The 15,367-nt window shown below is 37.1% G+C and overlaps 1 protein-coding gene across 1 annotated transcript in view; it reads right to left on the reverse strand.

Moving 5' to 3' along the window:
- Positions 1–15,367, reverse strand: part of Rad50 (RAD50 double strand break repair protein) — a 94,732-nt gene that overhangs the window by 2,332 nt on the left and 77,033 nt on the right. The window contains exons 22-24 of the mRNA XM_026400168.2: positions 3,985–4,070; positions 3,310–3,452; positions 635–768 (exon numbers count right to left, since the gene is read on the reverse strand). Of these exons, the coding sequence (XP_026255953.1) occupies positions 635–768; positions 3,310–3,452; positions 3,985–4,070 (363 nt within the window). The remainder of the gene's footprint in view (positions 1–634; positions 769–3,309; positions 3,453–3,984; positions 4,071–15,367) is intronic.

Here is a 15,367-nt window from a genome sequence, read left to right on the forward strand (position 1 = left end):
GGATGCACTTGAGTTTCTAAAGCACTAGCCCTTCCTTGCTGGTCCCGCCTGACTACTGAGAGCAGACTGAGGATGGCCCTGCTGCTTAGGGCCCCTGGCCCATGCTGTGCCGTCAGGCAGGAAATATCACCTCTGCCAGAAAGTCTTCCTGGAGTCGGGAGTGCCCCCAAACATCCCCTTCTACCTCAGGGTTGAGGGCCTTTGCAAAAGCTGCCCAACCTTGGAGCCTGCGCCCACACAGGTGAATGTGGTAAAAGGTGTGTGCAGTTTCGCCCTCGGCAGTCTACTTAATCACTAGTGTGCTTTTTGAATAAGAGTTTTGTTGTTCCTCAGAGCTGTTTGACGCACTGTAAAAAGCTTGGGAGACAGTCCTAAACCCACTACCACCATGTACAAACATCTCAGCAGGGCACACCAACTCCTGTTTGCGACGTGTGGGTTCACAGGAGGACAGGTCTGGGGCTGCTTTCACTATTTCATTTTCAAGGGAATCTGAAGAATTACTATCAAAAGGAAATGTGTCTGTCAAAAGTGTCTGTCACCAACTGGTTTCCCCAAGAAGGACACATCTAGGTGGAGTTCACCCCACACAACTCTCTTGATCAAAACTATCTCCCAAATGTGAGACACTTACTCAACCAGAGCATGTGCAAGAGATTCAATGTTTTCTCGGTCAAGATTTGTTGTTGGCTCATCCAAGGCAAGGATGCCACAGTTCAGGCAGAAAGTTTCAGCCAGCGCCAAGCGAATGATGAGTGAGGCCAATACCTGGGGAAAAGCCCAGGAGTGAGATGCATACCACAGACTGGCACGATTGCTTCAGAAGGCAAAGGTGAGTAAATGTCACAAAGTCACTGACATTAGAGAAATTGCTGTTGTGTGGGAGAGCCCAGCCTGCAACCAGGTTCTTATGTCCCTCTGGAAGGTGAGCCATCAGCTGCATGCGCACGCCCATCATTTGCAATGAAATAAAATGCTAAATGCAACACTGATCATCCCCCTGCCCTCCAATAAAAAACCATATCAGCTATAATCAAAACTTGAAATCACAGGCTCACAACAGAGATGCATTACCACTTGGCTATAACAAATAATTTTAATAAAGGTATAAGATTTATGATCTTAAAAAGTCTTCACCTGACCTTTATGGTTTTCTGACAAAGAGACTTGGTACCAGGTATTGTGTTCTGGTCCACACTGAAATGTTTGTGTGTATAATTTTGAGAAAGTAAGAGGGAAAAAACAATCATGGGTCACAGTATCAGGATGAGTATAGAAGTGTGGTTTTGTTTACGCTTACCTGCAGGAAATCCAAGTAACTAGAACTATTAGGCACTTTCATGACTAACAGAAACCTAATACTAAAACCCTCAGACTCAAATAAAGCCAACTGAGAGTACAAGGAACACAGAATTAAGAGTGTAGGACTATTCTATGAAATACAAAGTACATTTATGTGAGTTATAAATTCTTTCTCCTACTGAATTTGTGAGTGAGTTGATTTTGTAGTAGTACACACATTCTCATATTGGCCAGGGAGGCCAGCTTGCAGAAACGAGGGCCACTGCTTGAACGGGACAGGTACTTCCTTCCTGCCTTTGAATCCCCCTGCTGCCAACTTTACTACCACCCACTCACAATGGCCTCTAAAGCCTCAGCAAAAGCCAGTGTTAGGCACAGTTGAGGCCCACCTCCACCAAACCATTTGTTTTTCCTTCTCTCCCAATGCCAAGAAAGCAATTACTACTACAAAGCAATTACTACTATCTACAGTAAATCTATTTTTGCTCAGAAAGTATTTTTGAGTTGGGTGCAGTAAGGCAACCGTGTAATCCCAGCTACTCAGGAGGCTGAAGTAGGAGGACTACAAATTTGAGGCCAGCCTTGGTAACTTAGGCTCTTTCTCAAAAAATAAAAAGGGATGGGGATGCACAGTGGTAGAACATGCATGGGGACAATTCCCAGTATCATGCACATACAAAGGAAGTAATTTTGAAAGCATTTTAAATCTAGAGGTATCTTGATTCAAATTCACTTATAATTAACAGTAAAAAATCACAAAAGCAAGTAGGGATACTGATTATAGATCATAAATTTGTCATTTTTGCAGACTACAATTTAGATAGTAATCTGCAGATGTCTTGAATTGCTATCAGCTCTCTGGGCTGATGATACACACATGCATGGTTTATTCTTTTTTATGTGTGGGGGACTAGGAATTGAACCCAGGGGCACTTAACCACTGAGCCACATCCCCAGTGCTTTCTATTTTGAGACAGGGTCTCACTAAGTTGCTTAGGGCCTTGCTAAATTGCTGAGGCTGGCTTTGAACTTGCGACCCTCCTGCCTCACTCTCCTGTGTCACTGGGATTATAGGTGTGTGCCACCATGCCTAGCTGCATGGTATATTCTTTAAGCAAAAAACTATAGAAGTAATTAAGATAACATGGGCATACTTTTCTTTTTTGAAATTTTATGAAAATCAGGGTCCAGAGGTATATCAAGTATAATCTGCTTCTAATCTGAGAAGTGTTTGGTAGAAACCTGTGCACAGTGAAAGGACCTAGCTTTATACCCCAGGATGCAGACCCCATTATCCTGACTCTTTAAAATATCATTCTTCTTTGTGATTTTGCTCTGTGCTCCATATCCAAGCAGGGCTGTCCTCCCAGAGACTTCATGTGGAGCCAGCTGGCCTGACCTGACAACTGTGTCTTGTGTATGTGGTGCTGGTGACAGAAACCCCTGTGGGCATCAAGGCAACTGAATGACAAGAGCCCTCTTTTTGAGGTCTGTGGGTCCAGAAGCTAGGCTAGGGTGGTAGAAGGTTGGTTCTATATGGGGGTTACTTTCTCAAGAAGATTCTCTCATTTACTGGAATGTCTCATCTGGCTCAGCCTAGAATCTGGCTTGTTAACACTACTATGATTAATAGTATAATTACTATTACTAATATAATTAATATTAATTTTGAATTTTTACTTCTCTGAAATCAGAATATGTCTTACAGTTGTAAGTATCTTTTTCTTTCTTGGTAGCACATTAAAGAGTAGTAGATAAGGCAGTTGAGTGACCTTACTCTGAGAAGGAATGCTGTGAAATGATAATGGGTTCAGCCTCTTTCTCTACACGAGCCTATCCTGAGACCCTTTAGGCAACTCTCTTAAAAGCCACTATACAGAATGCTGCAGGAAATGTTGGTTGGCATTAGGAGAGGGTAACCACAGATGCTGAAAAGAGCTTCCTACCATCAAGGACAGCCCTGGGTGCTTTCTGGTACTCTTCCTGTCAGACTTCCAAGATACTTGCCTTTTGTCCGGCACTGCATCGTCCTCGCATGTCCAAGGCTGTGTCTCCCTTCAGCATCACCACTCGGTAGTTATAATTCCGTCTTTTATCAGAAGCTGATATATTTTCATCAGCATCAGATCGTATTTCTATGTATTCAATATCTGATGCAGAAAGAAAAATACTTTAGTGTAAAATACTTTACCCTCTGCAGCCTTTTGTCATTTTCTACATCAAGTAAGCCTAGGAGAAACACATGAAGTTGATTTCATCTGGGGAAAATACTGGCTGATTTTGAACTTATTTCTCTGGCTGGGAAGATTTAAGATCCTGGCAGTCTGGCTAGAAGCAATTTGGATACCCAACCCCTCTGCTGCTTCTCTAAGAGTTTCCTTGGGCAGGTTTTCTTCTTATCGCATCAGGGTTTATCTCTATCTACACTTCAATAGAACCTATTATGTCATTAGCTAAATATCATGCCTACTGCAGCCAAGGATGTAAGTCCTATCAGGCTTTGGAATAGAAAACTTTGCATTTTCTTTTTGCTATGTTTCAAGATAAGATTTCTTAGAAAATCTCAAAGAGATGTTCAGAAAGGGGTCCAAGGAGGTAATACTTGCACAATGAGAGATCATACGGGGAGAAGTCATGAAGAAGGCTTTGTGAAGAGTGTTTGTGACACACCATGTTAATTACCTTGTCCACGATAGGTACTTCGCCAAAGATCACGAATAATTTTATTGATTTCTTCCATTTTCATACTGTGAAATTTCATTATTGCTCTGGAAAGAGAGGCCATTGGTACTTTAATGGAACAATAATATGTACTACTATATATAAAAGATGTCTAATTATTTGTACTAATGTATGTCAAAATATATAATTATATATAATAATACAAATAACATAATATCATGAAATAATTCCCTAAAACTCTGAGTGATAAAAACAGAATATGAAAAAGAAGCTGGGCTCAAAACATGCCTATAATCCCAGCAGCATGCGAGGCTGAGGAAGGAGGATCAGGAGTTCAAAGACAGGCTTAGCAATGGCTAGGTGTTGAGCAACTCGTGAGACCCTGACTCTAAATAAAATACACAATAGGGCTGGGGATGTGGCTCAGTGGTTAAGCACCCCTGAGTTCAATCCCCAGTACCAAACCAACCAACCAACAACCAACAAACAAAAAACCCCAAAACAAAACAAAAGAACTAGAAAAAAATAAATAGGACCAAAACCTTGCTGTTCCACTAGTACTGAATCTAGGAAACTACTTCCTGGTTCCTCTTCTCTTATTATTAAGGTTTACCAAAAGCCAGGCCCCTTGTGCTGCTTCTATTCCTCAGATCTGTGAATTTTTTTCCAACTAGAAGGAGGCTCTTCTAAATCACAGAGGGTGATTTAGAAGCTTAAATCAAAATTTTATTTTGCCTTCCTAATTACAGATTCAGAAATCCTAATCCTAAACGAGAGCATTAACTTCCATTTGGTTCTGGCATGTCCCTGCCCCCAAATTTCTTTTAAGATAGTAGTTGCTAAACACTAAAAAGAAGAATGTTTGCAAAAATAAAAGCAGCCTGTCAAAAACCTCTTAATAGTCTTTTTATAGTCACCTTTCATCAAAAAGACCTTAGGTTCTTTGGAAGCAGGTTTATGAACTAATAAATGTCACTCCGATGATTAAAAGGCAAACATCACTGCCATCACCATACAAAGGATGTGAGTCGGACTTACTTCCATTTGCAGGCCTCTTATCTGATATATACAAAAAAAGAAACTGAACGTAATGCTACTGCCTCTGCAAAATCATTTCATGATCTCTTGGTTCACCAGCAAAAGAGAAAGAAATGACTCAACGTAAATACATTTTAAATATCAGATGAGGGATTATTGAAGTAGTGAACCCTGGAAAAAAAACATATTCTGCTTCTTGATGAGAATGCAACAAGTCTCCATTTTCTACTTTATGCTACTTTCAAAAAGACAAGTTGGGGGTTGGTGGCACATGTCTGTAATCCAAGCTATGTGGGAGGCTGAAACAGGAGGATTACAAGTTCAAGGCCAGCCTTGGCAATTTAACAAGAATCTGTCTCAAAATAAAATAAAAATGGGGGCTGGAAATGTAGCTCAGGGGTAGAGCATTTGTCTAGATGTATGGGGTCCTGGGTTCAATCCCTAATATTGAAAAAAAGGAAAGAAAAGAAAAAAAAAAGAGAGATGAAACATCTAAGAATTTCCTAAAAAGTCAAAATAAAAAAAATCACACACTATGCTTGGGCCAATTGTATAAAAAAGACTGTCTTTCCATAGCATTGTGCATTATGATCCTGATTTTTCAAAAAACTTTTTTTTTAAGATTTTTTTTAAGAGAGAGAGAGAGAGAGAGAGAGAGAATATTTGTTTTTAATATTTATTTTGTAGTTTTCAGTGGATACAACATCTTTATTTTATTTTTATGAGGTGCTGAGGATCGAACCCAGTGCCCCACGCATGCCAGGCGAGTGCGCTACCGCTTGAGCCACATCTCAGCCCTCAAAGAACTTTTTTATAAAAAAAGTTATTTTTCCATTCGAGTTAAAAATCTTCAATAATTAATGTAAGCAAGCATGCCCAATGTGGAAAACAAATTCCAGGTAGAGCAGGAGTGTCCAAGGCACACAGCAGAGGTGGTGCATTCCAGCCAGGTAGGTCTGCCAAGACACAAAATCCAGACCCACCAGGCATGTGTCAGAGGGAGCTGATGTCTGCCACTGTTGGCTGGATCATAAGCTAATCTTTATGTCCTCTATCTTTCTATGGAGGTTATATAACCATACTGTGCAACAGTTGGAGATGACTAAGATAAAATCAACCTAATGAAGTAACAATAATAGTGGTTATTACTGATGGACATTTATCTGAGCCACAACAATGCTAAATGGCCACATCATCTCATTGGATCTTGACAACAATACCAGGAGTTAGATTTTATCTCCACTTACCATTAATAAATGGAAAAATTAGTAAGTTGTTTCAGATCAGAGAAAAGTGGGCATGATATTAACAGTCCTTGATTATGGTAGCAAAAATTGAACTGGTAGTGAATATTTCATCTTTTAAAGTTACCAGCCTCAGATTTATGAGTATTATCAAATCCTCAAGACAGACCTAGCTCCCAACCATCTATATAAAGTATTAAACAGCAAGGAAAAACATAAGTGAAGAGAGGTCAAAAGAAGTTCAGGCCTATTATATATATGAAAATAAAAAGAAACACTCTAAAATAAAACAAGATTTAGTAAGTGAGGGTAATATAAAGAACACATGACCATGTGGTATTTGTCCCAAGAAAGTAAGAATAGTACAACATAAAAAAAATGATTTTAATAGATGTCAAAGAAGCTTTTGATATAATGTAACATTGAGTTTTGATTAAAAATCTTCAATAAGAGAAAAAATAGAAAATTTCCTTAACTTGATAAAATTCCTTTCTCAGGTACCTATGGCAAGCTATCAATTTAATTTAAAATATACAGAAGCATTCCTTGTACAGCTAAGAACTAGAGAAAAATGCTCACTATTATGGCCACTCTAAAATGATGTCCTGGGGATCTCTAACAGTTTATTTAAGTAAGGCAATGAAAAGAAATGAGGCATAAATGATGGGGGTGGAGGGCGATCATTGTTTTTACAAGTGATACAATTGTATACTTAGGAAATCCAAGAAAGTCAACTAAAAAATTAAGACTAATAAGATGGTTATAAATAAATACACAAAATTAATAGTTTTAGTATTCTAACAGCTAACAACATTATAAGTGACAATTGAAAAACAGGGATCCTATTAAAATAGCAATAGAAACTATAAAATACATAAAAATCCAGCAATAAAGTATATAATCTAGAAGAAAAAGCCATAAAATATTATAATAGGACAAAAACTTGATTTAAGAGACTTTTAGTAAAAGGTCCAAAATGGTAGACTCAATATTGCAAAGATATGTATTCTCCCCAAGTAATCCATAAACAAAATGCAACCCAAACAGAAATCCCAAAAGTAAAAAAAAAAAAAAAAAAAAAAATTTAATAGAACCCACAGTATGATTCTAAAATTCTAAGAAACAATGCAAAAGAATAAAATTTTGGTAATAAGAATAAAACAGTTGGTAGAGCCAGGCCTGTAATCCTAGCAGCTGGGGAGGCAGAGGCAGGAGGATAACAAATTCAAAGTCAGCTTCAGCAACTTAAGCAGCTTATCAAAGTCACCCTCAGCAAGGCTCTAAGCAGCTTATCAAGACCCTGTCTCAAATATAAAAAGAATAGAAAACTGGCTGGAGATGTGGCTCAGTGGTTAAGTACCCCTGGGTTAAATCCCCGGTACCAAAAAAACAACAATTGGTAGACAAGAAAAAAATTCAGAAATAATTCTAATACATATAAAACTTTTGTCATGACATTTCAAACCAACTAAAAAACTTTCAACATGGCTGGAAAAAATTAAAAAAATAAAATGCTATAACTACTCTTCATCAAAACCCAAAATAAAACTCAAAAAGAAAATGATTAAATGTTAAAGTAGGTTGGACGTAGTGGCACAGGTCTGTAGCTATATTATTCAAGAGGCTCTCTTGAGCCCAGGAATTTGGGCCCAGCCTGGACAACAAGTTAGAACCCATCTTAAAGAAAAAGAAGTAAAGAAAAAAAGTAAAACTACCAGAAGAAAACATTTCTGTAATTTTAGATTGGGAAGACTTTTCTAATTAAGGCACAGAATTAAGAAGCCATAAGTAAGAAGACTAAAGATTTGACTATGTAAAAATTAAAAGTCACAAATGACACCATAAAGAAAGTTAAAAGAAATTTAACCTCACTAATAAGGAGGGAAATGTAAATTACAGTGAAAGCATTTTTTGTGTGCAAAAGACTAGCAAAAACCAAAATGGCCAATAATAATAGGCAGACTTGGAAACGATCACATTCATATATTACTGGTGGAAAAATAAATTTAATAAATGTTTTTGGAAGGTAATTAGGCATTAACAAGTTAAAAATGTAAATACCCCCTGACCCAGTAACTTCAGCTATCTTTCTGGTATATCTGCATAAGTGTGCAAAGATACACACTGCAGCAAAATTGGTAGTAGCCAACTTTTAAAAGCTTCCTCGTATGTCCATCAATAGTTAAATAAGGTAGGTAATATCCATTTAGATTATGAAACCATTAAAAGTGATGAGGTATTGGGCTGGGGATGTGGCTCAAGTGGTAACGCGCTCACCTGGCATGCGCGGGACGCTGGGTTCGATCCTCAGCACCACATAAAAATAAAATAAAGATGTTGTGTCCACCGAAAACTGAAAAATAAATATTAAAAAATTCTCTCTTTCTTCTCTCTCTCTCTTAAAAAAAAGTGATGAGGTACTAACATATATGAATATAAATGAATTGTGTTAAATGAAAAAGGACAACAGAAAAACATGATACCATTCACATAAAAACAAAACAGATATATTTGAATACTACATGTAAAGACACTGTGAGGGAAATGAAAATACGTCACTGATGTAATACTGAAGTGATGAATAAACAGCAGACACTGTCATGGAAATAAAGCTAAGTCTAGTCTGAAGTGTGTCCTATGATTTGCATAGTCATGAAGTGTGGGGAGGCAGAAATTAACTGTAATACAAAGCTGAATGTGTTTAGTGGTACAAAGTGTTGTGTTGTACAAAGGAAGGAAAAAATATCTGTTTGGAAAGGGTTTCATCAAGGCAGTATTTTGAGGAGGAGAAGTGGCATAGGAAAATGTGGTGCACCTTAATGGAACAAAATTATTGCTTAGGAACACAGTGAACAGTGAGAGCTAAAAATGGGAAGAGCCAGGTATGGAATTGTTTCCTAAAATGAAAGGAATAGGGACTGCCACCTTTTGGAAGCTTAACCTGGTAGAAACAGAAGAGAGTGTATGTAAGGGTGTAAGGAGTGGTAAGAGATCAGAGGTAGAGGAGGCTACCAGTGATAGGGAAGAGTTAGGCTGAGGCCTTGGAAAGAGCAGCTGTGAAACAGTACCATGTCAAGAACCCTGTGGGACCTGACTGCTGACTGACAGTGGACCAATTAACTTCATACACATTGAACACGTGATTTTTTTTTTTTTTTTTTTTTTTGCTGGGGATTGAATCCAGGGCCTCACACATGGTAAGCAATTGCTGTCCCACTGAATTACATCCTGGCTTTTGTAGGTATTTAGTATTAAATACCTTAAAGATTAACCATGAAAGTCTATGACCTTCTCCTGAAGCAAAGATTTGAATTTCCTGGGCTAGATACTGTTGGAGGCAAGTAGTTATCTCACATATATCAGCCCCACCACGGCAGTGTGCACATCTCTCAGTTAATTACACATACTATTCATGTGAAGTGCTATGCTTTTTTTGTGTGTGTGAAACCTGGTTCCCAAAAGAAATCAAGAAGCTCTAATATCTATGAAAATAATGGTTTATAAATTACTTTAGTCTTATATTTAAATACTCATTAAGAGTCTAAAAAAGATTTCATTAAGAATTCTGCAAAAATATATTGCATTTGCTGAGGACATATATTGGTTTTAGTGGCATTTATAATTCTGGTGATCTATGAAAGTCTTAGGATGTGATCCCCACAAATGACAAAGGTCTAATATGTTTCCTGTTTAAAAGGAGGCATCACGAGGCCAGAAAGACAAAAAGACACATGCCAGTGAAACTATTCTATGTGATACTATACTGGTAGATAAACGCCATTGGATATTCATCAAAACTCACAGAACATATACTACCAAGAGTGAACTAATGCAAACAATGGATTTGGATTATGGTATGTCAACATAGGTTCACAGAGCATAACAAATGTATCACTGATGTAGGATACTACTAATGTGTGAGGTCAGGGAGCACATGGGAAATCTCTACTTTTTTGCCGGCTCAATTCAATTTTGCTGTTAATCTAAAATTGCTCTAATAAAGTCTATTAAAACAACAACAGGCTGGGGATGAAGCTTAGTGGTAGAGCACTTGCCTATGTATATGAGGCCACAAGTTTGAATCTCAGCACTGTAAAACAAAGCACAACACAGACATGTACCAGTGGTGGAGCTATTTCCATCTGTGTCCCTTTTCCCTCTGTATGCAGACATGCCCTTTACCTTTAAATGCCTAGATGACTCTATTATTCTTTACACCTCTTTCAACCAGAGCTTCTGCCCCAGCATCAAGAAAATTTTCCCTTTGGTTCTAAACTTTGGTATCCAATGCTTCCCATACTTAGCCTTTAAGGGAAAGCTTTTCAGAGCCTCTGAGTTACCTTCTTCCTAAGCATACATGGCTTCCAGCCTCATGTCACAATTGAAGCAGCATATTAAGCCTACCCAGGAAAGCAGTTAGAGTAATAGAAATCAAACCTCAGCTCACTTATGCTAGGCAAGTGCTCTACCACTGAGCTGCCCTTTTAAACTTTTTTTTTTTTTTTTTTTTGAGACAGGGTCTTGGTAGGTTGTCCAGGCTGGCCTTGAACTTGCGATCCTTCTGCCTCAGTCTCCCAACTGGCTGGGATTACAGAAGTGCAGGCTCACACCCACCTAGGGTTCTTGTTCCTACTGTGAAGACCACTTTTCTGGCCATCTCAGAACTTAGCCACTAGTATGGAACTGAATGCCTGAGACACACCATGAGAGAGTGAGTTTCTAAGGGATTAGAACAGCATCACCCAAACAGACCAAGACCTCACCTTTTAGAAGACCTGTCCAGCTCTTACTTCTTTCCATACTTAAACCATCTTCAGGGCTCAAGGTACTGAGAAGATTGTCTAAACTGTGCAAAATATGACCTGATGCTCAAAATCAGAAGTGCACAAGAAAAGTGAATCTTGACTGGATTTCCCTGTAGTCTCAAAAGCTATCTCACAGACTAGAACATTATCTGAAAAGGCCAAACACCTATGAACTTTTTTCCTAATAAACTATTAATTCTGAAATATGATAAAAAAATACATAATGAAAAATTAAACAAGTTGGAAAAAAAGCAGTAAATATTATATTTACAAAAGTCATTTCCCAACAATATATTATCTTTATCTTTGTATTTAAAATTGTTCCAAACTCTTAGATATGCAGGTTGCTGAAAAACTGGCTATGATTATTATTCCTTATTACGGTTGCTATGCTTCCCTACTGCCCTGGAACTTAGCACTGGGGGACTGTCTTTGCTTCCCTACATCTGGGTCAGTGAAAGCCCTCTTGCATAAGGAAAATGGTATCATAACAATTTTGTTCCAACTTACTAGTGACTTTTCTTATTTAGCAAAATTCAAAATCCCTAATTTGCCAATCTTAAATTGTACATTTAAAAGGAAAGTGACTCTTTCAAGATAAAACCCTGAAAAGTACTAATTTCCTGTGGCTAGACTCTTAAACATAAGCTTTTCAAATTTAGACAATGTTACAACCTTTATTGCAAAATAAAGGTTTGATTAAAATAACATTCAGAAGATATGAATTCCCAATGGCTATCTTTTCATTTTGTAATCTATCCTCTGTAGGATACTACTAAGGTGAAATCTTACTGCACCCATAGTCTGGACAAGAATGATGGCCACAAAATGACCTCTGAATAAAGACCTCAATTCGAAGCTCTCTCTGAATGCAGGAACCCATGCTCCAGCCTTATAGAAAGATGGCTGCTTCAGACACAAAACTGTCAAAGTTGCATGTTTCTCTGAGTCTCAGAAGTAGTATGACCTAATATGCAATGTTCCATATCTAGGAAAAAATGTGTAGAATATTTTGGGCATAGGGTAGAACATTATACCTTTATTGATAATATTCCAAAATAATTTAAGTGGATGTATTCTATGAGGTAATACATTCTAAATGATGCATGTTTTCCTCTTCTCGTCTGCTGTGTCTCTGACCATTGCCAATGCTTCTACTTAGTGATGTTTTTAGATGATTACTAATAACAGATGGTAATCAGCTTTTCTTGAAAATGCACTGCTAATTTCCTGTGTTACCTTAAATAGACAACTGAATGCAACAATTACACTGACAGTATGCCTTATTCTAAGATGTGAAACAATAAGGGAAATTTTAGACCTTACTTTCTTCCGGGGAAGAAGGCAAATTTAGGCTCATAGTATAAACCTTGAGAAGTCCACTGTTTGGAAGTATAAGCCCACAAAGACACTGTTTTGGGGAAATTTATACTACTTCTTTTCTTTTCATTTAGAAGAATCCATCTGATTACCAGATAACAGATTTCAGCAAACAGCCCAGCTTTGTTTCTTAAGCTGGCCAAAATTGCTGGAAAGCATAGTAAAAGGAAACTGATTTTGCTGCAGAATACAATACTTATAACTGAATTTAAAACAAAACCAACTTTGCTTACCCAACTCAGTTCACTATTGCTTAAAGTCATTAACAATCTCCATTTTGTCAAATTCAAGGTCAAGTCTCAGTCTTTATCTTATTCAACCTCTCAATAGCATTTTTTTTTTTCAGTGCTGGGAATTGAACACAGAGACTGGCATGCTAGGCAAGTGCTTCACTAATGAGTGACACCCCCAGGCCCTAATTAGATTCTTGAAGTATTTTCTTTCCACTTGGTTTTCAATATCCTGCACCTTTAAAAATATTTTACCATCTCATTAGCAATAATTTACTATATTTACTGATTTATCTGTAATAGTGAATCTTGACTTCCCTTCTCTGTCTACTCATATGTAATCTCATTCCATGATTTTAAATGCCACATTTATGCCAATGATTCCCAAGTTTCTCTCCCCTGAACTCTAGACTGAATTATATATCCAACTGCTTGTTGACTTCTCTACTTAGAAGAAGTCTATAGACACCTCAAACTTAAGTGTCTGACACACAATTCTTCATTTTCCCTCCCAAATTCTTTCTATTTCAAGAATGGCAACTTGTTTCCCTAATGCTTTGTTGTTCAAGTAAAAATATGGTACACGTAATCTTTGATTTTCCTTTCCTTCTCTACATTCAATTCAGAAGCAAGGCCTGTCTACTCTATCCCCAGAACAAATCCTGAGTCCATTACTTCTCTCCAATTCTATTACTACAACCCAAGTCCACTGCCATCTCCTAGGATGCCATAGCAGTCTTCTTCACGCTCCTTAGAATGTGTTTTCTACATAGCAGCCAGTACCATTTCTTCAAATTATCAATTGGATTATATTACTTTCCTGCCTTAACCCCTCTAGTGACTTCCAAGTCCATTTACAATAAAACCAGACTGTTTTCCAAGGCTACACAAGCCATGACATACTCCATCAGTAATCCACCTCTGATTCTCTTCGACCACACTTCCCTTCTTCATGTTCCTTGAACATGTCCTTTCATACTGGTCTTGGGACCACTATATTACATACTTTACCCCTGGAGCACATGCTCCCTGAATTTTGTTATTTTGCTCTCTCACATCAGTTAGGTCCCAACTTAGATGTCACATTCTCAGAGAGTGTCTTACCTTAGGAAAACCTTCAAATAGCCCCTCAGTTATTCTCATAATGTTAATTTATAACACCTACCATCATTGTTATTTTCTTAATTTTCTGTTTCTTCATTCCTATTTGCTTACTTATATCCAGAATAGTATCAAACAATGATATAAGCACTCAAAATCTTAATATAATGAAATATATATTTACACATGGATACACCTCACTGAACTGTTATAAAATATGTAAAAATTAGTTGATTCTGTGGCTATAAATCAGGAAGTATGAATTCAGTAAAGTTATAACCCTATTATATAAAAATTACTTTTTAAGAGATTATAAAATGGGCTACCATGATAGCAATCTTGGCAGGGGAGGAGGCACAACTCTTAGGTCTGAGACCTAATTTTATGTCTGCCATTTGGCTGTGTAATCTTGGGCAGTCTACTTAATCTTGCCAATAAATACTTATTTTTTTACAGGGTAGACATAACAATTAAATTAGATTATGGCAAGCACACAGTAAATATGCAATTAATATTAGTGTCTCCTTTGCATAGCCAACTTTGGGACAATTAAACTTTAAGAAAATTCAAATAGGAACAAAAGAAATCTATATTTACTTCCAGTGGAGTTCATTAGTGCTATTAAAGAATACAGTTTAAGAACTTACATTAAAGAATGTGAAAGAGAAGAAAAAGTAAAGGAAAGGTGTGGGGAAGAGCAGAGCTCTCATGAAAATCAAAGGGAGGTCAGTAGACCAAAGGAAAGGGAGCAGGGGGAAGGAGGGAGGAAGGAAGTGTTGAGGAGTGATATTGGCTAAATTATATTGTTATATCATGGCATATATGAATATGTAACAACAAATCCCATCATTATGTTCAACTATAATGCATCAAAAAATAATGTGAAAAAAAGAGAACAGCTTTAAAAAGAAAATGGATTAAATACTGAACACAATATTTCCGGTAAAATCAATAATCTTTAAGTTTTGTAAAAAAGAAGCAGAATCAGAAACTAAAAGGTCATAATCAATATGAAAAAAACCCTCATATTAAAGAATAGAATATGACAAAGAAAGATGGACTAAACTCAAAACTACCCCTGAATTTTCCTTTTAACTTTCTCCATTCTGAATGCTATTAAGGATTTAAAACGTTCTTTTCCATTTTAAAATAAGGAAATGGAAACTTGGGGTATATAAATAATTTGCTTAATATAACAGAATTCAAATTCAGTTTTAAGGGATAGTACTTTTAACCATGTATTATGGAATTTTGAGGCTTCATGAAGGCAAAATTTATCAACTTTCACACAAAGTCCACTTCTGCTTTGTAATTCCTTGTTTTGTTTTTCTATCACAACCAATTTAAATTATCTTACCCCATTCAGTAGGTTCTTACTGAGAGAAATCTGTTTTGAATTGTGTTTCTTCAAGTAAACTTAAAAATGTCCTTGTCAGCAGGACCTGGGCCTACCCTTCCTTAGTGTTCAAGGAATGTTTGGTGTGAGTCTTTTGGATTTGTAACAACTATTACTAAAGAACTAAAGTAAAATGTCTCCTGCAGGCATAGGAGAAGTCTAAAGAAAATTACTGAAGAAAAAATAAAA

This window comes from Urocitellus parryii, chromosome 1 (genome assembly GCF_045843805.1).
Source record: "Urocitellus parryii isolate mUroPar1 chromosome 1, mUroPar1.hap1, whole genome shotgun sequence".
Taxonomy (NCBI): Eukaryota; Metazoa; Chordata; class Mammalia; order Rodentia; family Sciuridae; genus Urocitellus; species Urocitellus parryii.